Here is a 26,005-nt window from a genome sequence, read left to right as displayed (position 1 = left end):
CCGTCATCTTATCAGGCCATAAACATACTGTTCTAGGAAAGGGTTTAAACCTAGATGGGTATGTGAGAGCTTGTGATTCCTAGTACGTAGCTAATAGGGTCCTTTTTATGGCAAGGAAGCCAAAGTCTACCACTTCCCTCAATAAAATCCTAATGCTATTAAGTAATTACGATTGCCAAGCCTGTTCAAAAAAAGTCCTTGTAAAACTTTCCATATCAAGCATAATTTTAACCGCGTCTCCACAAAGATTTGATGTCTGCATCTATTGTAAAAAAGCTTTAAAATAACCTCTTCATATCAGTATGACTCGTACTAAAATTACCAGTGCTATCGCAACGTAACTACCCGTAACCACCGTTATCAACCAGGTAGGTCAGGAAGATAAGTCGGAAATAACATGTCATACCAGAGCAGAGCAATTCCATATTTCCTTAAATCAGATCAGATAACTCCTAGGTAAAATGACTAATCAGCAGAAATAAAGATAGAATCCACATTCATTTACTCAGATGACCCAATTTTGGGAGACAACGGAAATAGGACAAATGTTCATACAATGATTTACCTTCTAACCTTCAAGACTCCAGCGAAAGTTTCTCACAAAAAACAAAAACACACTTATTACTGAGCGCAGACAGGAGTTCGAAGTAAACAAAAGAATAAAGACATACCCTATGAATAAAATAAAAATAGTAGGAGATAATATCGAAGAAACTGGCTGACTATGGAATATGTCGAGTTATTATTCGGCTAATAACTGGATCGTATTAACTTTTGTGCGTAGAGCTAGGGACGGGTAGAGGTGGAGAGGTGGACTAAGGAGAATCATTTTTGTTTGTTAGTCAAGAAGCACCAAACATTGTATCCGTTAAGATGTTAAGGTCCGAATATGTAAGCAGGTAATATCGTATTAGGTACCTAATGATTTTTTTAGTCGTAAGCCATATTAACGTACGTTTTTCTCACGTCAGTAAAAATACATAGTAGATATTCATGAAATATTTAAAAATATTCTGAAACAGGAAATAGCTTGTTTTTGTGTCACCATCACTAATGTATGTTACAAAAAATACATGTTTTTACAATCTTTTTATGGTCAGATATTTATGACAGTAGTGCAACGGGTGCAATTTAAACAACCAAGCTTATAATTATAGGTTTAATGGACCCTTCAGTTTTTGTCATCCTTTATGGTCAAAGATTACGGTAGTTGCGTCATTATCGGTGACAAAGGCACTAATGTCAGAAATATTATTAACTACATAAGCTTCCGCCTGCGGTTTCTCAGGCGTCCTGAGAGAACCGGGATAAAAAGGTTTGCATTTTTCCTTATAAATAAGCTGTCCTACTGTTAAGTTTCATTAAAATCCTTTGCATAGATATCTTAACCCACAAACTCACAAATACTATTACGAATTGTGTTCTTCTCTACCCCCTTTCTAAGTCTACCAATCAATGTCTTAAAGGCATTTATAGATTATTCATTTGTATCTCGCAATATCGATTCTTTTATGTTATTGTTTTGCTGTCGTTCCGTCTACTACACAGATATCAGGCGTAATTGGCAGTTACCGTATGACAAACTTATATTTGCTGTCACATCCACCCTTATCTTTAATATTTCGTGAACAATTCTGCAAAGGATATTGGCAGATGTTTCAGTGACTTTTCTTCTAACAAGTTTAATGTATTGACTTATGCCAGTTTGTAGCTATTAGATTTTGTTCGCTTTCGTGGAACTCAATGGGGTTTGTGTCTTGTGATTAAATGCTTGCTATTTGTTAAGTTTTAGTACTTTCATTGAAGGTTTTGGTTTTGAAAATATAGCTATTTTATCATTTTTAATTCAGGCTCTATTTTTTAATATTCCAGTATACGAGTAGGTATTAACGCTTTATCCTGATAATTAGCCCAGTTACTTTGAAATAACACTCAGCCAACTTCAGTTGAATTGAATGAGAAAAAAACAGATTTCTTTCAATTGTACGCACACTACGTAGGTACGGGTACAATGGATTTAAACAAAGACAATCTTTACTTCCATGACATCGACTCAGAAATATTTCTAGCTCACTCTAATGAAATAATGGTGCAAAACAATTCTACTAAGTTTTAACGTAGATTGGTAACAATTGGAGACTATATTGCTCGTTGGAACGACTCAGTAAAACCTTGGATCAGTTTTATAAATATAAAGGGAAGTTCGTGTTAAGATCGCCTCAGATAATGTTAATCTGGCCTATAAAGTTACTGGGAGAAACTAGGACATCAATGAATACAGAGATAGAAAATAATAGAAGTAAAATTTGATTTGGAGAATTGGTCAAATATTTATTAATACTTATATACTATAGCTTAGGATCAGGTGAGAAAGAGGTTAAGGACATAATAATAAATAAAAAGAACAGGCATACAACGAAGGTAAGTAAAAGAAGGTAAAGATTGTCAAAAAAAGTAAAATTCTCAAAAGACTTGTTTGATAATTTAACCATCTTCATCATTCATTTCTTTAAATAGTGATACAAAATAAAGAACAATACAATGTACACATTTTGTTTGTAAATATCATCAACAATTATACTATTCCTCTAAGTCTATACAAATAGTGTTTCAATAGGTATTTTGTTAACTCATTCCGGTTCATATCCAAAAAAAAACTATTAAGTATAAATATTCAGCATGTCACAATCACATATACAAAAGGGTGCAAACCTCTAATATAAAGATAGAGGGTCGTAATTGATCCCTATCACAAGAGACATCTTTCTACAAGGTTCAATTATAAATTCTTTTATCTCCTTAACTTGTCAACGTCGTTAAGCAAAAAACGTTTGAATGCAAAAACAAATTCTATAGTGTGTCGACACCCTTCAGTTAGTCCAAATCAGTTTATTTATTTCCTATCGCATGTCGTACTTCCAACTTAAATGATTGTCTTTAAATACTTTAAATTGTTCAGAAAATCGAGTTACATTCCTTTCAGCGTGATCCAGATTCGTCATTCAATTATCAACTTTAACTTCATCTAGATAAAAGTGGATTTCACTATGATTATCGTAAATCTAAATCTGAATTGACATCTTTGCGATCATTTTGCAAAAATCATGAAATTGCGTCAACTGCACTATTGTTCTTACAACGAGGAGATTAGAGTTTGAAATCGTCTGACAATGCACTAGTTGCATCTGTAGCACCATCTTCACTTTTCGTATCGCCGATATTTTTATTTTCCTTATTATCTTCAGTTTTAGGTCCATTATTGTTTCCTTTATTAAATTCTGACCGCATAAAGGTTGTTACAATATTCTATACAGTTAAGTCAGCCCGTCGGTCCGTTTGATCTGCTGCAATTACAGTTTTACTGCGATCGTAAACACGGGAAACAAAATGGCTGCAGGTAAACCCTATTGTTATCGTTTTTTACCCTCCATGGGTTTTTTAGATCGGCTCTCTAAAATTAGTTATGGGTTCAACTTGTGAAGGTATGTTACTGAAGACATCTGTTAATAATTTTTATCTGCTAAAAGCTTCTTCTGATAATGCAATGTGTGAAGTTTTAAAAACATGTAATGTGTATATAAAAACCTACCCTTGGTGGTAGGCTTTTTTGTCTACATTAGTAGATAAACTAGTGACTATTGTTGAAATTATTTGACGATAATTGGTCTAACATATCTTGATGTTCTAGAATACATTTTTCCAGATATACTTATCTGAAATTTTTGGTAAGATGGTATGTATGAATTTAAAGACTGTCAAAAATGATGGACTAAATACACGAAAACTAGTACGAAATACAGTTATTTAATACAAAGTTGCTTGTAAAGATATACCGCAACTTACTACGTTACCAATAAATTAAAAGAAGACTAGACATTTGAAATTAAAGAAAAATGTATTAGTCCGGACGAATAAAGTCGCGGGCTGTAGTAGTAACCATTCTTACCTCCGGAAATGTGCGTATCTGCGCAACAGTATTTAGATCCCTATCGTGATTTAAATAAATGTAATCTTAATCTTTAATAATAAATGCATTACAGAATGTCCTATTTTTAGCTAGACCGTAGGCAGACCATTTCAGGTTTCTAGAATTTACATAAGACTTTAAATAAGGGTTATTTAATTGCTGAGCTTCGCAGATCTATGATTAGATATAAATACCGAGATATCCAAATTGGGTCTGATGCTTAATTAGAATTGCGTGAAAAGTTAATTTATATTTATTATCTCTTGTCACCTGATAGAGAACTGTTATTAATCTCAAGAGGAACGTGAATGTTTTTCTAAGCAAAAGCAAAGGGCCTACGATGCTGCCTTGCGCAACACCTGAGACTGGAACACTGCGCTATGAAGACGTTAGCTGCAAATTAATTCAAGGACCTCACGATAAACGCAAAGCGATTGTATTATTTATATTATAATTTGTGGATTTATATTGACAATACACGTTTGTAATATTGTTCGCACCTCTTTAGTTATATTTAGTCTACCACAATGAGCGTATAAAGATTAATCTTCTAAAAGGCTTAAACGAAATATATGAGACTTTAAATCTGGAAAGGTTCTCATAATTTCCGCAATAAATACAATTTGTTTGGCATTTACGCTTTTAAATCCTATCATTCGATCAGCAAATCAATTTGAAAAATGCTAATAACTCAAGGCATTAAGCTCATGAGTTGAGGATAAGCCTACAATTGATGTTCGCAGACATTTTTCTGCATCCACAATGCTACTACATGTTGTCGCAACTTCGTGCAACTCGATGATTATTTTGCGTAAACGTTCGTTGACATTTCGCGAGCCACCGGCATTCCGATCTGTAAAGTTTACGTGGTTCGTAGTAAGGGCTTGGAAGGATGAATTCGTGCAGCACTATACTGCATCTACACGCCCTCCGATTCGACCCTTCCCCTTACTGAGAATCCTATGGAATACTTACAAACGGCTTAAAGCAAGCCAGTCTGGTTTTGTGTTTCAATGCGCGCGGATCGCAAGCGCGTCGCGTCTAAACGTAAACGACTGCACACCAAATCTTTTTTCAATTTTTCAAACTGTTCGAATTTTAATAAACGCTCTATGGAATCTTGGGTTGACAGCATTGTTTTTTAAAAGAGTGCCCGGCAAAAGTAAACTTTCGCAAAAGTTTGTTTAAAAAGTTTTTATTTCTTTTTCGTATTTATTTTTCTGTTCGCATTACAGTGATTACATTGTTATTTAGGTTTTGTGGTTTTTGTTTTAGTGGTTGTTTTGGTATACATTTGAATTTTATGTTTAAAAATTAAAGTTTTAGTTTGTTTAAAATCTGCGGTGTTAATGTGAAGTGTTTGGAGTTAAACTTTTGTAGAGTGTTTCAGTAAATAGGATGTTTATAAAGTGACTTTGTAAAGTTATTTGGCAATATGAAGCTCTTTTGGAAAGTTTTGTGTTCGTTGCTACTTCTTGCTCAGGCTGTTATGGGGAATTGGTGGTAAGTTTTCATTAATATTTTAAAGCAATTAAAATATAAACTTTCTTTTCCAGCAATTCTACTTTGTAGATTTTTTTTCCTAGTATTCAAATCGATCTAGACATATAAAGAAAAGCCTATAAAATTGTCATACCCTTTTACATCATCGTAGGTAATAAACGCCATCAAACCAACGACTGAAGATGGTCGACCGATTCTCTATAACACAACAATTCTGTGGGAACATTGACATACACGAACAAATCTGTGACCACAATTTCTTATTATTGTAAGGAAATAATGATGAATATGCGATTCACCTGTGAATTCTCACAGGAAAATATTTTGTTAAATATACAATTCACTTTTATGGTCATGTCAAGGATATATACTGTGAATTAGTTATGAGAACTATTAGTGTTTACTAATAGTTCTCATAACTAATTCACAGTATATACAAAAACCTTTTCTTTAAACGTTTATTTGTTTAAATAAACGTTTAAAGAAAAGGTTTTTGTTTGATCTTAAATAATATTTATTTACTTAAGTATATTAAACGCCTTCAAAATTGAGCAATATAGGTACCTACCTACCTACTAACTTAAAGGGCTGTACCTAAAGGCGAGACTTGGGAAATTGTTAAAAACCTGCAAAAAAACCTTCGTTTCTAAAAATACTGCCAAAATAAGAAAATACAAAAGTTAGAAAGATCTAATAGCTTAACGGAGCTAATTTATCAAAACCCTTTAAAACAAGGAATCGAATAGTAACAAAAAATATATACATATAACTACATGTACTTAATATATTATTAACCCGTTACAAATCTACACATAGTAAAACAACGGAACCAAATGTCGCAACAGCCAACGTGTTTGTAGTAAAACCGTTTTGTTATATTTCCAAATATATACGAAACAGTCCAAAAATAGCACATCCCTAACATAAATAATAACTGTTTACTTTTCTCATTGCACTGAACATGTTTGACATATGCACGAAAAACAAAACAGATTTATGTAACACTAGTTTACTTTGGCATACAACCGTTTCTGATTTATTACGAATGCATTATAATTTATTGCAATCATTTGATTTATTATAAACGCAAGGGATTTTGTTTGGAACGTTCAATTTAGTGTCAATCATTGTTGCAGTTGCAAACTCGTGAAATGTGTGTTGCTATTTCTAAAACGGGTGTTACGTCATTTTATGCCGATACTGAAGTACCTAAAGGTTTGCCCTTTGCCCTTATAGCAGCTACTGATTCAAACCTGAAATCCTTCACTACTTTTGATATAAGTCTTATGAGCCATAGGTACTTGGTAAACCAAGAGCTACCTAAGGAGTATTTGGTAGTTAATTGAATGATTGAAGAAAATGCAAAGAATAAAACATTTGCCATTCACTAAGTCATAAAATTCAAACACAAGCCGTTAATGTAAAAATAACTTTACTCAAAGAGACACAATAATTAATGGAAGAAAATATAATTGTTAAAGATGATAAAATTCGCATATTGAATACCCATAAATGTAATGAAACAAAAGGCATTAAAACAAGTGACGGTGAAGATATACCTAATGTTTTGAAGGACAGCGTAAAATCTTAGGAGGTTTTACGGATTTTGGTCTTGTGCAGTAGACCATGACCAGACATAAAGGACCCATTAAAAGAAACATGGCTGGAACATGACTAAAGACTGCAACTACTGTATAAGATGACATCATTAGGATCTAAATAATCCACATAAAGAATAAGGTGTTTTTAAAATTCATGATAAGTTTTCTACGCTGCTAGATTTTGTTTTGTAGACGCACATGAAATTTTTGTCCCATCTGCTTCTTCTATTAAACGCATTCCTGCAGAATTAACTAAGAGTTTAAAAACTGCATCTGAGTCTTTTAAACGAACTTAATTTCAGTGACAGTATTACTCGAGAACCTTTTTATTGTTCAAAAGACTTCTTTTATCTTTAAAGAGAACAGCTTTATTCGTAAAAAATAAAACTTGATCACAAGCTGATTCCATTTGTGCGTCTAATTCTGGCACATTTGCGGGACCTAATAAACTTTAAGTACCAGACGTGGGACATATACAAGGAGTCTTTGATGTACCATACGATGTCCTAGTAAAGGGCTTGGCTCAATTATTTATACCTCGGCACACGCACGATCTGTTACGTTCATTTGTTTTGCTTTTTCAGATCGTTATTGAGCTTGATCGCTTGGTTAATGGGATTAAATATGTGCCAATTGTATTTAAAGATATGATTTAATGGCTTTTGGATATGATTTAGAGATGTGTAATTTCAGGTATAGATCTGTGTCCACTAATTGGTGGTTTAAGATTCTGATATTACCAAACCAATTCGAAGTCTGATAACTAAAACAAAATTGATCCGGTTGATGATGAAAGAGGAATCAAAGGAAAGTTAAGAAGAAATCAAAGTGAAATCATAGACGCTTTAACAAAATTGCAGCTACTTATCATTCGTGTAAGAAACGTCGCCTACACAACTGTTCTAGTAGAATAAATTAATGAACATGAACTTATAAACTGACATTGTAAGCGATCTTGAAGAGATAGTGATCAAATCTCAAGTCTTGATAAGTAGCCTAGAAATAGACATGGAACGGTATTATTGCACATCATTTAATTTATAACTTATCTGCTTTATTTGGAAGATCTGGAAAATAATCAAATAACCGTTTCCGCTTTCGGTGCTGACTTTTACTTACAAAACCGATCTCTATACGTCCGGAGTATTTTGTGCACGGCAACTCCCCCCATGTTTTTGGGCGAAAGAGGCTTCTCAATCTTGCTTACATCTCTCAATATAGGCGTTTACTATCAAATTATGCTCAGTAGTTATTACATTGTATAATACACAGATCATCTACACAGCCTACACAAACACGCTTATGCCACTGAGTGTACTCTATTTACTATCACTAAGATCAAGAATCTGAATCTGAGAATCTACGTTATAACATGTAATAACGGTGTCAATGACTGAAGGTATTATTAAAAAACACATTTTTATTATTCACTGCATAATGCACATAAATAACAAACTATCAGCAATAATACGTAATAATACAGGCGATGCAAAATATTTGACACCTCAGGGACATTAGAATATAACTGGTAACCGTATATTTAGTAAACACTACGTAGGTATACATGTATATTATAAAATCCTTTATTTAAAGAGACAGATCATGAAAAGTAATATTAGACACAATATTTATTTAAATTTATTCAAATGCAAATAATAAGTTCAATATTTAATGTAATAATGCACGCGTCGGTATACCTACAAAGAATCACTATGGAAACTTTGTGGCGGTCCCTGAGAAATGTAAATATAAAACAATATTATTAATTACTTTTATTTATCTTCTAATAAGACTGGCCTTACATAATTTAGGTATAGCACAGCTGCTGACATTACCTTTGGTTGCAAACATGGCTATGTAGTTGATATTGAAAATGAGGCATAAGTTCCTTTTCCCTAATTCCTGTTTCTCTAATCTTCTATGTTAAGTATTTGTCATTTTGGGATACTATATCGGTCCAACATCATCATCGTAATGGTATAATGCTACTCACAGCAGTCATTGTTAAAATTCCACGTCTGAATCCGTCATACGGATTTGAAAACTTTGACACTATATATTGTTTGGTGATTAAACCTACAGCTGACTTGATTAGAAGAAGAAGACATATGGTATATGTAGGTAATGCAACCTAACTAGGTGTAATGAATACGATCGAAGGTTATTAACAAACGCTCCTGGTATTTATACCGAAGTTAGCCGCAGTTTTAATAAATAGATAACAAACTATAATAAAACAAAGATAAGAGATAATCTAAAGCTTTATGCACATAATATAAGCTGTAAAACAATCACGTTAATTAACAGATAATAATAATAAGGATGCATGTTTATGATAATGCATTTGTATGTGAAGAAGTAATAACACAAGATGATATATCGGAAGATAAGTTTATGACTTTAGATGCTAATGAGTGATCAAATGACAGGAGTGGTGATGTTTTTATAGATGCGAATAGATGTCAATAGCTTTCCATAAGAAAATATGGGCAAAGATCATTTGAATGTAGAATTTGTAAATAAAACTGAGGATATTAGTAGACAGAAAATAGTAGAAATAGAGATGAAGAATAAGGCAGCCCGCCTACGTCAGTTATTTTTTTAGGACAGATAATAATCAGTCCGATGTTTGGTTGGACGTTTTGACTAGAATTTTCTCACCGACTTTAAGTAGGACGTGTGCGCCTTACACTATTGCTGAAATTGTGTTCCATTTTGCCCCTACAAAAATCGGTCATCGACTATTATCCGACAATCGCGTCATTTTGAACATTCGTTCTTGTTAGTTTTGGACACAAAACAAAAATGGATTTTATTTGCAAAATAAACATCAAATACACATTAGGCGATACAAAACTACAATAAATACAATCAAACAATGAGAGAACACCTTCAATAAATTTTCTTTAAAGCCATTAATTGTTCCCAAATTAAGGCACATTTAGAGCAAAATATCACCGTAATTATCTACTTAGACTAGACTGGGACCGTCTTCATATCCTTAAATGTCAAAAACTGCTCATCAAAGTCTGATACTTTGGCAATATCATCAAAAATCGAGCACTTAAGATGGATAAATGGTCCTAAATAGGATCCTGATTGTATTATGGCTAAGTTTAGTTAAATAACAGTTTCGTCTGTTTGTCTTTATTGTGGTATGTCCTTTTATAGTTACTTCTATGTTATAGGTCAGTGTGATTTCACTAGTTTTATTTTTATTGAACATGTAATTTGTTTTGGTGTTTAATTTGTACATTCTATGTTAGGTGATATAAGTAGAATGTACTCAATTAAAATGCATATGTAGGTAATTTAATTTTATCATCATCATCATCAGTCCTTTTATCGTTCCACTGCTGGGCACAGATCTCCTTTCATACGAAGAAGGACTGAACGTTAATGTTTACGCTTGCTCGATGCAGTTATATATCTATGCAAAAATTTAACTTTTAGACAAAAACGTATAATTTTTTAAAACTAATTTAAAGTAAATGCAGTATTATTTTCATCAACAACAACTCAACCCTATACCGGCGCGTGGTTTCAATAAAAACAATTGCTTACCTTCCCCGTTTTTCGTGGCCGTATTTAGCATAGTCAGGACGGCAATACACAGTACTTACATCCTGTACGACTCTAATAATAGTATAAATGGGAATATTTAAGTATAAACAAGAGGACAGACGGGCACACATGTTGTTACGGGGCGTTAACTTCAAACGGACCGCAACTAACATTTTACTAAGAATCCGTAATATTTTTTTGTTGGTAATAGTTGACATTTGTTTGTTTGATATGACTGTGCATCATTTTAGGGTTAACTTTGTACATCATTGGCACAATTTTGTAATACGAGCTACTACTACTGTAATTGTTTGCATTGTGATAGCGAATCTGTTCTTGGGTAAAGTTTTGATTGAAAAGTATTTTAATTATGTAAAATTTAAGTAATCCAGTTAACTTTTGCATTTTCTCGTATTTTTTCCGGCGATATTATCACTGAAAATCTCATAAACTGTAGTTTGTACTTATTAACTATCCCTTTAATAGTTAATTCAGTTTCCTTAAGCAACAATATACAAAGTATCTTCTCTAAGTTTATGAGAGGTTAACACTAACCTCCTATTATTTCAGTATATTATTTGACAAGGTATTGCGATCTCTGCTTATAACTGTTTGTAGAAGCGTGATAATTTACTCGTGTAAATTCTACTCTTTATAGTATTGGGTTTCAATGGTTTGGGGATCATTTTGAGAGTCAGTTGTGTTCGTAAATTATTTAGTAAAGTTATTAAATTGTTCGTTTTTGACTATTTCTCGCTGTGTCACTTGCGGAATGATACACATTAATTAATACATTTACCTGCTATGTACTAAGTCCATTAAATAAATGTTCAAATCTAAAGAATTGGTAATTTATTTGATCACCTACAACTTATTCTATTTACCATTTCTGCCGCTGAACCAACTTTGGAAGTGTTTTCACGAAAGCATTTCTAAGTTAGACTTACACAAACTTACTTATGCTTTTAAAACATCAGCAAAAATGTGCGTGGTCAATGAAACAGAACGTCAAAATGCATTTAAAAATTTGTCGATTCCTACAACGCATTTCCTTCAACCCTCCAAGCAAATAAAGTAAATAAATTTACATAATGACGTATCGGCCGCAAGCCCCTCTTAACCCTACAATGACGGTATTGCGACTGACGAAACCACATACAGGTTTTATGACTAATTATTTGCTTAACGTGGAATACGGATGGGTTAGTGTAGGGAAAATTTAAGGTAAAAGTGGCAAGTATTGGATTGGTTGAAACTGGTCTCATAGGTGAATTTCTCTGATCAAGAAGTTAAGTTATCGTAGTTTTTGTACCATTTAATAGTAATAATCCGGTCTCTTAAAGGGTCAAGTTAATAGGAGTATGCAATCAGTTTTTTTACTTCAGACTAAACTAGGTATCAGGAATTATGCCTTCTTTCAGACTCCAAGCGGTCAGCTTGACATAGGAATTATATAAATATAGTATAGAAATTATAGTTTTTTTTTATATGAATGGTCATATCAATAGGGTCTGGAAGATCTACAGAAATATAGTAGAGAAATTATTCATAAAAGTTTTTTTTTTATCGGGTAATAGGGTCTGGAAGAGGGTCTATAGAGCAGCTTTGCAATATGCAGTCAAGGCAAATTTTTTTTCTCCATATAAGAGCTAACTTTGATACAGTGTTGTGAAGTCGACTCAACACCAACACGTCTTGATATTTTATTAGCGAAACTAATTACAGTTTACGAGTACCTGTAATAGTATGTGCTCGTGTATTTTCAGCGTCTTGTAAATAATAATGGGTGTAAGTTCTATACTTTCATAATAAATAGACAAAGAAACTTATAATATTGTGAAACAAAAGATTATATCTGAAAACTGTAAATTCAAGAAAAGTTGTAGTTTAGGTACCTACTTGAATTTTCCGTTTCATAACTTTATAAATTGCCAACAATCTATCCACAATTTTATGTAAAAATAAAACACTTCCGCATTCTAGTGTTAAAAATCAAAATAAAAAACACACCACACCAATAAAAAACATGCCACAAAACGTTGTTTTAAAATTGTAACGTAATTTGACATAAAACATTTGTCGAGTCGAGACACAACAATGGCGGCCAACATTGTAAGCGTACGATAACATGTAAACTGTCAACATTACAACGAGTTGCATTGTTGAGCCAATGTTTGATCAAACAACCCCTTGCATAATAAGTAGGGATGCCAATTGCGGTACATAGTATTAATATAATATGCCGATCTTTTAAGATACTTTCTGGTTAATTTTGGGTTTCTTCAATTCTTTTTTTTTAATTTACTTATCTAGTCTCCAGTTAGAATATTTTTTTTTGTTATATTTTTTTAACCCTTGTGAAAATCTGTCAACAAGGAGGTTTTAAGTTAGATCTTAAAGTTGGAAGACTTAACAATTTATCATAGACCATTCTCTTGATTGAGTTGGATAGATCTATTAAAGGACAAACAGTAGTATCACAATTAATTTTATCATAGTAAATAATAATAAGTTATATTTAAACAAAAAATATTGCTCTAGAAAGCAAAAATTATGTTGACGTAACTCGCTATCTGATACACACATTAATTGCGATTTTAATTGGATATCGAAATACAATGCTATTATTTTTGTTAAAAGACAATCAGGAATCAGCATTAATATGGCAATAATAATTGAGTATCAATTAGATCAAGCTGTGTTGATACAGTCGCGATGGTATTTGATGTGAAATAAATAGTTGAAGATAGTTAATAGGCATTTAATTTTCTCTCCATATTGATAATGTCTTGTTACTTATATGAATACTATTTATCAACTCTATATTTCCAAATAGGTTAAGACACATTTTTAGTGGGTTTTAGTTAATCATCAAATGACCCTTCCCACTGTGGGTGCAGCGTAAGGGAGTGTCAGACTCTTACTGACTAAAGCCTACCATGTTCCTTCTGGAGCCCTTTCTGTACCAGGGCCGCGGTAACTCTTTCGAACCACTCCGATGACCCGGAGGTTCGAGCACCCCCAAAAAAGTCAAATCTCCCTGATCTAGAATACTATTTCTCTAGAAAGACAAGTTCTCAAGTTCAAAAACGTTCAAAAACGAAAAAAGTTTTCTTGATCTGTTATCCGGAGGCGTAGAGTCGTTTCTTCCTACGAGAGGTGGTTAAAACTGATGTTGGAAGCTAGTTATTAATATTAAGATTGTTTATATGCAGCTCATACTTTGTAATGTTATAACGGTGCCACTCTGTCTCGTTACTTTATTTACATTCGTCTAATCATTTAATTGTTACGATAACTAAGAAAGTAGGTTAGACTGTTATACGCTTAATACAGATTAGTATAATATATGTAGTTCTAAAGGTCAGTCTAATATTTATTTGTTTTGTTTTGATATTGATTAAGGTATTTACTCGTAGTGATAGACTTTAATAGTTAATGAGATAAGCTAATTTACATTAAAATAGTATAAGATTAGTGTTACAGACAGGACAAGTTTTTAGTTTTAATATAGTTTGAATGCTTTTAACTTCATTTTCTAACATAAATATAAGGAACTTTATTTAGTAACGGCATAATTCCCTCTTTTTTACAACATTTTTGTTGTATTTTAATTTTTTACATAATTAGGTATTAGATACATATTTATGAACAAAAAGAAATAATTATAATAACGTCGACTAAAGCAGAGTTTAAAAACAACACTTCACTCCCGTCTCTATTTTGTAAGTAACCTAAGTATTTAAAAAAACTTCAATCAACCATTTAAATTTTTAATCGACTAATATAAATCCCAAATCGTATTACCCAGGGGACTGTGAAAGCACATGTGTGCCTTGCCGCCCATTCAGATTGCGTCCCATTCAATTTGGAAGCGTAATATATCAACTAAACTCAGTAGATACAATCATTTGTAAGGCGTCACTGAGCATTTTGCACGAAGTGTACTCGCTAGGGTTGTGACTTGATACTTGATTTTTTGTCGATGTTTTTGTTTGTTACATGATGACAGTTTGATAAATAGTTTTTTTTATAGCGTTTGTAGAAATCGAAGTGACGGAAGGAACAAATGTGTAAAATGTAACACAATATGATTTTGCAAAATTAAGGAATCTAATTAAGTATTTCATAGTTGAGATTATTGCTTGTTTAAGTCACTCATATTGTAAAGTGTTTATGTTCAACGTACATTCAAAATATACCCACTAATTAGTAGTGGTACAAAAAAGTTGCTACAGGAAAAAAAAGAGTAAAAAGCACTGAATTGTATTTTCACAAAACTGCAGAGACGCAAACGAAAACTCTAGTTTCATTTATTCTAACTTCATTACGGGAAGCAACTTTAAAGTACGTAGGGTGATTTAATGATATTACTGTCAATGTTTTCTGAGCTTTCAAGATTTCATTCTTCTTAATGTACGCGTCAATCTGAGAGGGAATGCGAGTACTTTATAATTGCAATGTATTGTGATTTGTTTTGACAGAACACTCAAAATAGTTTATTTTAGTGACTAGGAAATGTTGAAAATGAGTTTCGTGATTGTAAGAAAATGTGAACTGAAAATGTGAACTGAAAATGTGAACTATTATTTTTTTAAGTTTTTTTTTTTAAATTTTAGTAGATTGTAAAGTACCGATCGAATTTGGCATTGAAGATTCTACATTACTAATTGGGTGCATATTTATAAACCTACTACTTTTGAGGTGTTACTATTATCATGAATCTTCAAGTAATAAAAAAAGTTGAAACTAAACATTAGAAAACTCAGCATGACGCAAATACATTTTTAATTAAATAATAATATGTATCACGGAACAATGGCAACCCTACTGGCTTGCATAGCCCTAAGGGCTATTGCACATCGCTTGGCTAATTTGGTGATGTTATACAAGTCGCCTCACTCTTTAGACTGCCTATTACGATATTGGACTGGCTTAGTGGTGTGTGTACGTTATTTTGTAGATATCGATAGTTTTATTTTTATTAATTTAGAATTTAATTCATAATCAATAAATACATTTAATATAGTAAGTAGGTAATCAAGTTTTATATTAAAAAAACTGATTAATAAACTAAATCAATACAACAGAATAAAGATATTTGATCCCCTGTAAGAAGGAGTTGCAAAATTAAAAAGGTACTATAGATCAACCAATCTTTCTTTAGCTGATCTAAAAACTTTACAAAACTTATTTTGAACACATAAAACATTACCTACTCTCCTTCGTCAGTGGGGATAAAATAAACTATATAAAATGCAATGAATTCAAAACCCTATCACAATAGTATCGATAAAAAAAACACAAAACATCGATACGCTCGTCATCCGCTCAACCATCACCCGTATATGAATATTTAATTTCACCCCTTTCTGTGTGTTTATTTATTGGTCGTATATTTCACGGGCCGGGGTTGAATTTGCATGCGTTACCGCGTTAGTGTACGCTGTCCAAATTATGGTGGGGTTGGCCTTCTGTTGCAATGAATAAACGCAGATAACAGTGACGGGGTACGCGTCATAGAGGTGCTGGAAGTGACTGGGTCTTACGTCATGGTGCTTGCCAGATTTTGTATAGCTACAGTAAAATAATAACTAGAAATTCTAGGTAGTAAGAGCATAATCAAGCAGTTATATGATACACCTGATAGATAAGTAATTAAGTAGTTAGATAATTTTCTTAAAATATGTATTTAATCTCAAGACTTGGTCGGTATTAGACATACATACATACGTAGTTCTACATATCATACGTTGTAAGTACTTCTCTACTAACGAAATGTACTCATATGCCACATCTAGACAACTAATTTATCTAAAACCCTAATGTTTTGCGGTCGATATGTCGATGTCGATGCGGGACGGTTGCATACATTTCACATCACTATTTTTATTGTTTTAAGCCCATTCATACACCGGTGATTGTTATCAAAACATGGTTTAGTTCAGATAAACTATAATTTGTATGTTTTGGGAACGTTGCTACATTGTCGAATAATAATTCAAGTTTTGAACTATTTAGTGCTTAATGAATAAAATTGATTGGTTTGCAAATGATTGATTTTACTATAGTAATGTTATTTCAAGACTGTTATTTATTGCTGAGTAACTAGAATACAATCAAGGAGGTATTAATCTTTGCCTTTAAAGTGTTTTGTGCTCATTATTGAGCAAGGGTTTATGAATATAAGTTTATAAATTGAATGTTACCTAGATTTAGAATACGTGGAACCCAGGATTTCGAGAAGTTTATCGTTGGAGTAATCGAAATAAAATGAAGTACGTAGTTTAGAACAAATTGGATTCAAATGTGCTATGATGAGTGAAGTTTGACTATAGTTTTATGACTACATATATGAATTTTAATGACATGTATGCAATAATGTAATTTAATCATTATTTGACTAGAGATTTATCTGATGATCTGGATTAAGGGGGTAAGACAGGATAGGCAGTCGCTTCATGTTATAAACTGGTACTCAACTGCACACGGTCAGTTAAAGTTAAGTAAAAGCTAGGCATTTACAATGTAATATAGATGGGATAGACTAATGTTCATTTTCAATAAGTTGAACAATTTGCAATAATTACTTATTACTGATTTTATTGATTTTGTTTGTGGTAACCACAGCAGGAGAACAAAGCCTCATAAAATAAATAGTAACTTTTCTTAGTTACAAAATTACCTTTGAAGATGTTAATCGTAATTTTCTAGTGGCAAATAACTCATTTGTTCAGTAGAATAGAAAGTTAGTTGTTTCGTTAATATGAGCATTGTCTGTTCAATTATGTAAGATGCTTATGTTGTAATTTTTTTGTCTAAGTGAAATGAGCAAAAGAATTTGATAAAGTCAAATTAATTTGATGATTTCAAATGCAAAGATGGTAATTTAAAGAAACCAACTGTACCTATTCTTACAAAGTATAACCAAGACAATATTGTGCAAACTTCATACAAAGTTCGTTTGAAATCTATTTACTAACGAAGTCAAACCCGACCGATCTGAAAATATTAGTCTGAGTCGAAAAGTTCCGTTCCACGATTCCACAACTTTTCATATAACTTGCGGTGTTTGTACCATTCTGTTTGACTTCTAAAACGGCGTTCGAGTGAAACGAAACGTTCTATTCAATATGGCTGCCTTAATAAAGTACAATAATAAGTTTTTCAAGTTAAATACGCAAGTCGGGTTTAGATTCAATAATTGAGTTCTTTTTGGGAAGGGAATATTAGATTTTAGAATAACTTCTATTATTCAGGCAAAATTATTAGAGTGTTCATTTTATTGAGGTGATTCATAAACTTTTATAACATAGAGAAGTTATATGAATATGTAGGAACAGTATGTGTGATGATTATGAGAGGTATTACCCTCTATATTCCTATGTAATTTAACCTCTCTTTTCTATCAAATTCTTTCTGTAAGAGTGTCTTCTGTTTGTTCTTTTCATAGAACTACGAGTATTTCTTCTATTTTCATAAGTTACTGTACATCTGCATAGCAATGAAAACTAGGTTAATAAACGACTTTTTGTTTGTTACCGAAAAAGCTGATCAGTTTTTTTAAAAGAACCGTTGGACTAAAGAGTTTTTATACGCACGTTGAAGTATTTGTTAGTGTAAAAGTGTAAATCATAAGAATAACAACTAATGTGATTCTTAAAGTTCTGTTCAGTTGTAACTCTGTCTGTCTGTATTGCGCTTTCAAGACAGAACTACTGAACCGATTTCAATGATTGGTACCTATACAGATACTCAAGAGCCCGATGAAGCACATAGCTACTTTTTATCTGGGTGCGGGAAGTTGTTGCATCGCGACGCAGGAAAAACGACGAGGAACCGCTTGTTTGTTATTCATAAAGTTTTCTTCGTAATAACACAGCTGCGCATTGACCATTCTTCCGACTTCAGTCAAATTAGATATGGGCCAAATATTCCAAAGATTGCGCGAGTAACGACGAGGGCAAAAACTAGTTATCTGTAGTACCGTTGCTGGCGGCCTTGAAAACTGTAGTGGACCGTAAGGCGTTAGATTAAAATTAATTATTACGGGGCTTTTAATATGCATTGAATAAATTGAGCTATGTTGCTTTCATTATATGGGAACAAAAATGAATTGCAGTAAGTATTATGCAGTTTGATTTGTTTTCTTTTAAAATGATAGGTAGCAATTGATGAGGCTCCTTATATTTTGGTATTGATAGGCTTATCCTAGATATACCTTCGGTACTCAGAATAAGTTTTATCCCTTTTCTCGTTTTTTGTAACTTCTTTATACTTCGTTTCAACCTATGCCTAGTGTGAGCTCGTCCGCTTCTTATTTCCTCTGCTATAAAACATTTGGAGTGAGCATTTTTAAGTATATGTGTAAAGTAGTACCTACCCTAAGAACGTAGGTGAATGCGCAAGAAATAACTAGTATTTCAACAGAAATGTTGGTTCATAACTGCACATTCTGTAGATGTACGACCGTGTCCGGTTATGTTCTCACGCCTTACCAAGAACCGCCGGGATTGTGAGGAAAAAGTGCTAAATATTGCTCCACATGGAATTTGTTCTATATAAATCCACGATTTAAAGATTAGCAGCATTCCTATGACACATAAAGATTCCTTGAACCCTTCGATGCTTCTTGCGTTCATTAAGTTTTTGCTTATGGTATTCAATGCTACTGGAGTCACGGAGGGGTATCGTGTAGCCAAGGTAACTGGGTAGAGGAGGTCGAATAGGCAGTCACTCCATGTAAAACACTGGTAGACTGTAAGCCTACCAAAATGATGACGGGATTCAGTGTCGAAGAAGTGTCATCTTACATATAAAGTTTATCTCGTCAACAATTTTATCAGTCCTTTTTTAAGATGTATAAATAGGATGCTTTCTGAATAAGGGAACACAAAAAGTAGAGCTAGGATAACAGCATTATTTTTGAGAAAGATTTTCCAAATTAGTCCAGTGGTAACTGAGATTAGCAAACAAACACACTCTTCAGCGATAGACAGCGATATTAGACAGGCATATTCTCAAATCTCAATACCAATCCTTCGAGGCTCCGAGTATTAAATAAGTTAAATGGTCCCTCTTGCGGTCAACCAATAACTCGTCGGTTGCGGTAGGTTCATATCAACCGAAACCAAACAATATCCTGTTGTCTGTTTCTAAATAATACACATAATTGATTTATGCTCACCGCTGCTAGGAATTTTACTCCAAGCTGGTGCTTTTATTGGAAATTGTTATTGAGTGTTTTGTTTGTTACTTTGAATCCTATTTTTTGTATTTTTTTACAGAAGACTAGCGTAGTGGCTAAAAACAAAGCAGAAGAGTTTCTTTGATTGAACGCGCTTATCTTCTTAATAACTAATTACTAGGTTATCATTTACCTATTGACGAACACTGCCATCTACTTTTTATCCCGGTGCAGGAAGTACCTAGTTCAATCAGTACGCGGATGAAGCCATGACGAATAGCTGGTACAGAAATATACCTAATAACTCTCTTTCCTTGTTCGACGGTAAAACAGCATAATGTTAATCAATACTTTCATGTTTCTAAAAGCCAACAACCAATAAATATAATACCCCAGTTATACCCAGGATGATATTATGAATCAATATAAAATTAGTAGCAGCTTAAAAAGGTAATGACAAAAATATTTATCACCAAGAAGTATTCGAGGCATTCACAATAAATCTTATGCTAATCGGGAGGTCTGTGTCAAGTAATTAGTGCTTTTTTGGGTTCAATAAACCTTTATTTTAATAACAACTACTTCAACTATTTTTATGTTATTACATTAACGATAATTACATATAGATATCTACATATTTACAATAGATACATATAAAAACTATCCTAGTAAAACAAAAAATTATTTCAACGCGACTTGCTATCGAGATTATCATAATTTACCCACTTACCCCCTTACTTATAAAATCTCTAATCACCTTCTAAGCAACATTTTAACTAATCACTACTTAAAGTCTTAAGTAGTGATTAAATGTTAGGTAAGACATGCTTAAGCAAGGTTTATAAGTAAGAATTTTCTTAAACAGCCCTTAAGTATTACTTATATTTAATTCACGTTTATAAGTAAGGGGGTTATTATTTTAATTATGGAGAATGCAATCTTATATTTCTTGGTCCTGAATGTACAAAAGGACCAACGTATATTTCAATCCGAAGAGGAATCTCTAACCCCTACATCCAAGATTTGACAACAGACAAAGTAATATCATTATTAAACTTCTCAATTCAAACTTGGAATTTACGGAACCCACACGAAAAGACTTTTTTGACAAAACATTTTTTTACATAAACGTGTAAAAGGTAGACCACCCCTGACTCTGGTAGCAAACTAACTTACGACCCGCCATTAATTTTAAATGATGTCAGTGGTTGTCAACAGTTGGGTGAACGTCTTTTTTTGTCGATAATAATTTTACACGATTTATGTGTTTTGATTGTGTTCCTTGAATTTGTATTAATTTATTTTTCATGTTTCGTTATTAGCTTTTTATTACTTTTATTGCTCCGGATTAGCCACTTAACCCGTTCTGTTTTTTGTCCCTTATAAATTTAATTTTTCATTATATGTAGGTATACGTTGTAAGGTTTTTAATAAAGGAAGTGAGTCATGATGGTATTTTTTATCCATGATTTTGAAGTAGCTTTTAAAATAAAAACATAACTAATTTTGATTTAAAAATTAAATTAAAAAAATAGGTAAAGTCATAGGTGCCAGTTTCTGAGTTCTTGAAATTGCAAAGCTGATGCTTAGGGCTTTATCAAGTTTTCCCCCAATGAATATCATAACTTAATTTAATAGTACATTAACTAAGTTACGCCATGCCATTAAAACCCATAAGTAGCAGCAAACGGCACCAAACCACGCACCTCACCAATTCTAAAATCGTCAAAATTCCTCAAGCACCTGATATATTTATTACCAAAAAAACCAACAGCCATTAACACTCAACGAACATGAGTTATATCCTCGATCCGTCCCCAAGGAGCGTAATGTCCAAGAATTCCATTTCCATCATGTTTTTGTATCGTTTTTCTGAAGACAGAGCTACCAAAGAAGTTATTAAGGAGATAAGATCGGTGCTCACAATTTACTGGGCATCCTCTATTAGCTTGAGTCTCTCGTGAATTTTAATACTTAATTTAGTTCCCTGCTTAGATGGTGCAAAATAAAGGTTGTATGCGGGGTTCGGATTTAGTTTTTTAAGTTGAGATTAATTGTGCCACCTGGGAGGTAATTTAATTATCTTGGTTGTTCTTAAAGGGTTTATAGATATGGATCTAAAGAGGAAGTTACACATTGAGTAGGGAAGGATCTTGCTAATGTTGTTGAAACGAGTTTTTTATTTTAATAAATCAGTTTAGATTTAGAGAGTCGAGTGTCGGAACTAAAAAAAATTGCATCTATTTGAAAGCCAATTTTTTGATAATTTATGTGAAAATCTTTTTCAACACTAGGTATATGTACTTACTAATCGAGGACGTTTGACTTAGAAAACATATTCACAGAATACATTCACTTCTGAACGATGCAAAGCAGTGAAGTAATATGACGGAAAACCTTTCTCTTATAGATTGCACCACACAAATGATTACTGTAGTCGATACCATCGAACAGCTTAATAATCTACAAGAAATATCTGGAGTGTAATTAGTTAAGAAATTAATAACATGCACATTGATAATGATGATGTCCATTTATGACGTTCCATGAATATCATAATTTTATTATGTAAAGCTGGAAAATTATTAGTTAGTGATTACATCTCAATAATTTTGCTTTTATAAATCTGTCTCGAGTGTGTTGGTACTTTAGTGCTGTTTGAGAAAATTTTTTTGGTCCTTTGGTACCGAATCATTTAAAGAGCGGTATACATTGTTTTTTGAAAAGTAAACATTAATCTAAAAAATATATAAAATACAAGAATAGATGGCCACCGATATTGGCCACAGGGTCCATGGTATCGGTGGTACCTGTTGGTCTGTCTCTGGGGTCGAGAGACAGAAACCTCCTCACATTGCCTTCAAAATCAGTCCCTTGATCGTTATTTTATCATTATAGTTACAGCTTGATAAATGGGTATGACTAATCCTATAAAGCCTTTATTCATATGACACTACATTCAAGACTTATTTATAAGTTCTTCTAAATCTCATTTACCATCAGTTTTATGAAGGCTGTAACTTTTATCGCTTCGAATGATTAGCTCATAACTTTATTTTGTAAACTGCAATTTAAAATTAATGTAAATGCTTCGTTCCACATTTTTTCTTGGAACTCACTTCGTTGCAGCGTTATACATACTATGGAGTCCGCTTTATACTAGATGGAATTTAACTGGTGTACTTATAGAGGTAGCTTCTAAAGCAAAAATGTTAATGCTCAGGGTAGCTAGTCTAAAGTTAGATTAGAAATTCTATTACACTTCAAGTTTACTATTTCTTAGAATTGCATATTCAATATCATTTGCATATAACGGCTTGCATTCTTTGATTTCTTTGGATTAGTTGAGATTCTTTCTATTGCTTATTTCAGCTCCATTAGGAATTTCAATTTCGTAGGTGCAATTGTTTGAGTCACATAGTGGTTCTGGATATTTTAATTTTCAGTTATGGCTTTCTACTTTATTCTAACCCCAAAAGCAAAAGACGGAAAAATTTTCCTATTAAGACTGTTTCTTATGGAACCCGGTTAATTATCTTATTCGCCGTAACTTTAATTGTGGCTTTACCTAAACTTCCACAAGACACATCGTTTAACCTCCTCACAGATGATATCACCAACTCTTTAAAGGTTCGAACATATTTTTCAAAGGAAATCACAAAATCAACAGAATATAAAGACGCAGGTGGTCTTTATGACCTCGTATATAAGGTTTTAATATGATACTAATGCCCGTTTTCACCAACGAATACCTAAATTTAGGGAGCATTTACGGAACACTTAATAAGAATTTCATTTTCACCAAAGCCTAGGTGTCAATTTTAACCTAAAAATTTCACTTAAACTTGGGAGCCCGATTGATGCCTGCTTAAACAACCCCTATCATTATTATTACAGAATACAAACATATTTTGAACCGTTTCTGGCGATGGATAGTGAAATGTACCTTTATATGTTATGTAACACCAAAAATACCATGTTTAAAAAGCAAAAAAAAATGAAACGTAAACTTTTAGAAAGTTTAGAAGCTGTGGAGGTTGTGGATATGTAAAATAATAATCATTAGAAGACCACGTACCTATCTTACGTGAAAGAGCAGATGTCTGAGAAAAAAGTACGATGATCATGACTTTTTATAAGATTATAGGTTATCACTTGCTATGGATGCACTTGCTAGGTCGTGATGTCGCTGAATTATTCAAAAATAGGAAGTCCTGCATGTCCATAAATATACAGACCATAACAGATGCAAATCTGGTAATCACTGATGTAGTTTCGCGGTGGCCGGGACAACTATAGGCCTATTCAGACCTAAGCGGTATTCGCTACCGTCTACGGCAGAGAAAACCCTGTGGGTATGCGGTAATATGACTGTTCAGACCTAAGCGGTATTCGCTACCACCTGCGACAGAGAAAACCCAGTGGGTATGCGTTAATATTACTGTTGATGTTCGGGATGCATGCCGCTGCAGCCGCGCGGTATGTACTTCTACCCACAGCGGCAGTGGATATCGCTCAGGTCGCTCTAGCCGCGGTATAGTTATCGGCACGGATATTGAGCCCTGACTTTCACCTGCGCAGAAGCCATTTATTGGTTTATTGCCTTGTGTACAGTGCGCAAAGCGATCCCCACTCTTCCGCCGAGAGCTCAATATCCGTGCCGGTAACTATACTTGATACTAAATACCTGAGCGAAACCGGCGCGGTATCTACCTCTACCCACAGCGGCAGCGAATATCGCTCAGGTTTGAATAGGCCTTAAATACCAAAACTGCAGTAGATACCAATGATTCGAAAATGGTGAATATGGAGGAGCCTATCTCCTAGGTGATAGGGGATACCCTCTGGAGGTAAGAAGTAGGCTAACATTGAACATAATAAATTATGTAAATTAAAACAAAGATAGTAAACAAATATTTTAATATTCGTCCTCATATGATGTACCAAACATTATCATCATCCTCCTGCACCAATTCCATTTGTGGTCGGCGCAGCATGTTTTTTACACGTCTTTCCAATTTTTCGCACCCCCTGAAACAAAATAAATATAATAAATCTATAATTTTAACCCCATACTTAAATCCATCAACTCATGGAGAACAAAAGTACAATGAAGCCCACAGTAAAACAAGGAACACAGTTGAACGGCAATATCTTATATTATTATACACAGATATTATTCACATTTACCTGTAAACGGTTCCTATCGCATTAAAACTATTTGTGACTGGATCCAAGCTTTGTTTTTGGCTTCGTTCGTGGTCCCATCCGTTTTTTGTTTAATATTGTGTCTCTATGAGACGTCAGAAATTTCACTAGCTTGTCTTTTTCTTCTGTAAGAAAGGTTTATCCTCGTTTTCTTATCTATTCAACAATAATAAACCCAAAATTAACCTCACTCTATGTACACATACACATCAGTCAATTTGACAAACGCGCGAATAACATAGGTAAAAATTCACCTATAGAAAACCTCTTTACTGTTTTATTGCATAAAACAAAGCGTAAAGTAGTTAAAAGTTAAATTAAAATAACATCACAAGAAAAAAAACTCACAGGCTTTAGTAATATATACTCGATAGACGTTTATTTCCTAAGAAGTACAGAAAAATCATTTTATCGATAAAATATCGACTTTGCATTATCGTTTGTAGAACTAGTAATCTGTCACTTACTTAAGCAGTGGCGGATTTACCAATAGGCCAAGTAGGCCAGTGCCTAGAGCGGCAGATTTAGAGGGGCGGCAAATTTAGCTACTTTTTTTTCAGATTTTTTTTGTACACAATCCATATGTAAATAAACGATTAATAAACGCCTTGTAATATATACTTAGGCTTATGTGATCATGAATTTTAAAATATTCCAATAAGGTTTCAATAAAAATAGATCAAAAAATCCGCTCGCTTCGCTCGCGGTTTTTTCATCACTTCTGGTTTATTTTGCGCTCTTTGAGTTCTCAATCTAACAAAAAGTGAAAGCACCGAAGTAGCAAAAACAACTGACGCTCTACGCTGACGATTCCTAAGATGTTTAGGAGGTGGAGGACTTTTTTGTCCCCAAACTCAATAATTTCGCGCTCGCTGCGCTCGCAGCTTTTTCACTTTACACTGGTTTTTTTCAAACTTGTTTGAGTATTTTTGTGTTCCAAGACTCAAAAATTTCGCGCTCGCTGCGCTCGCGCTT

The 26,005-nt window shown here is 33.2% G+C and overlaps 1 protein-coding gene across 1 annotated transcript in view; it reads left to right on the top strand.

Moving 5' to 3' along the window:
- Window positions 1–4,952: 4,952 nt before the first annotated feature.
- LOC110381010 (protein Wnt-1) overlaps window positions 4,953–26,005 on the top strand; it is a 75,378-nt gene continuing 54,325 nt past the window's right edge. Inside the window, exon 1 of the mRNA XM_049849950.2 lies at window positions 4,953–5,470. Coding sequence (XP_049705907.1) covers window positions 5,403–5,470 — 68 coding nt within the window. The 5' untranslated portion in view covers window positions 4,953–5,402. The remainder of the gene's footprint in view (window positions 5,471–26,005) is intronic.

The sequence above is a fragment of the Helicoverpa armigera genome, chromosome 24 (genome assembly GCF_030705265.1).
Source record: "Helicoverpa armigera isolate CAAS_96S chromosome 24, ASM3070526v1, whole genome shotgun sequence".
In the NCBI taxonomy this organism is placed as follows: Eukaryota; Metazoa; Arthropoda; class Insecta; order Lepidoptera; family Noctuidae; genus Helicoverpa; species Helicoverpa armigera.
This window is presented reverse-complemented; position numbering and strand designations above follow the sequence as displayed.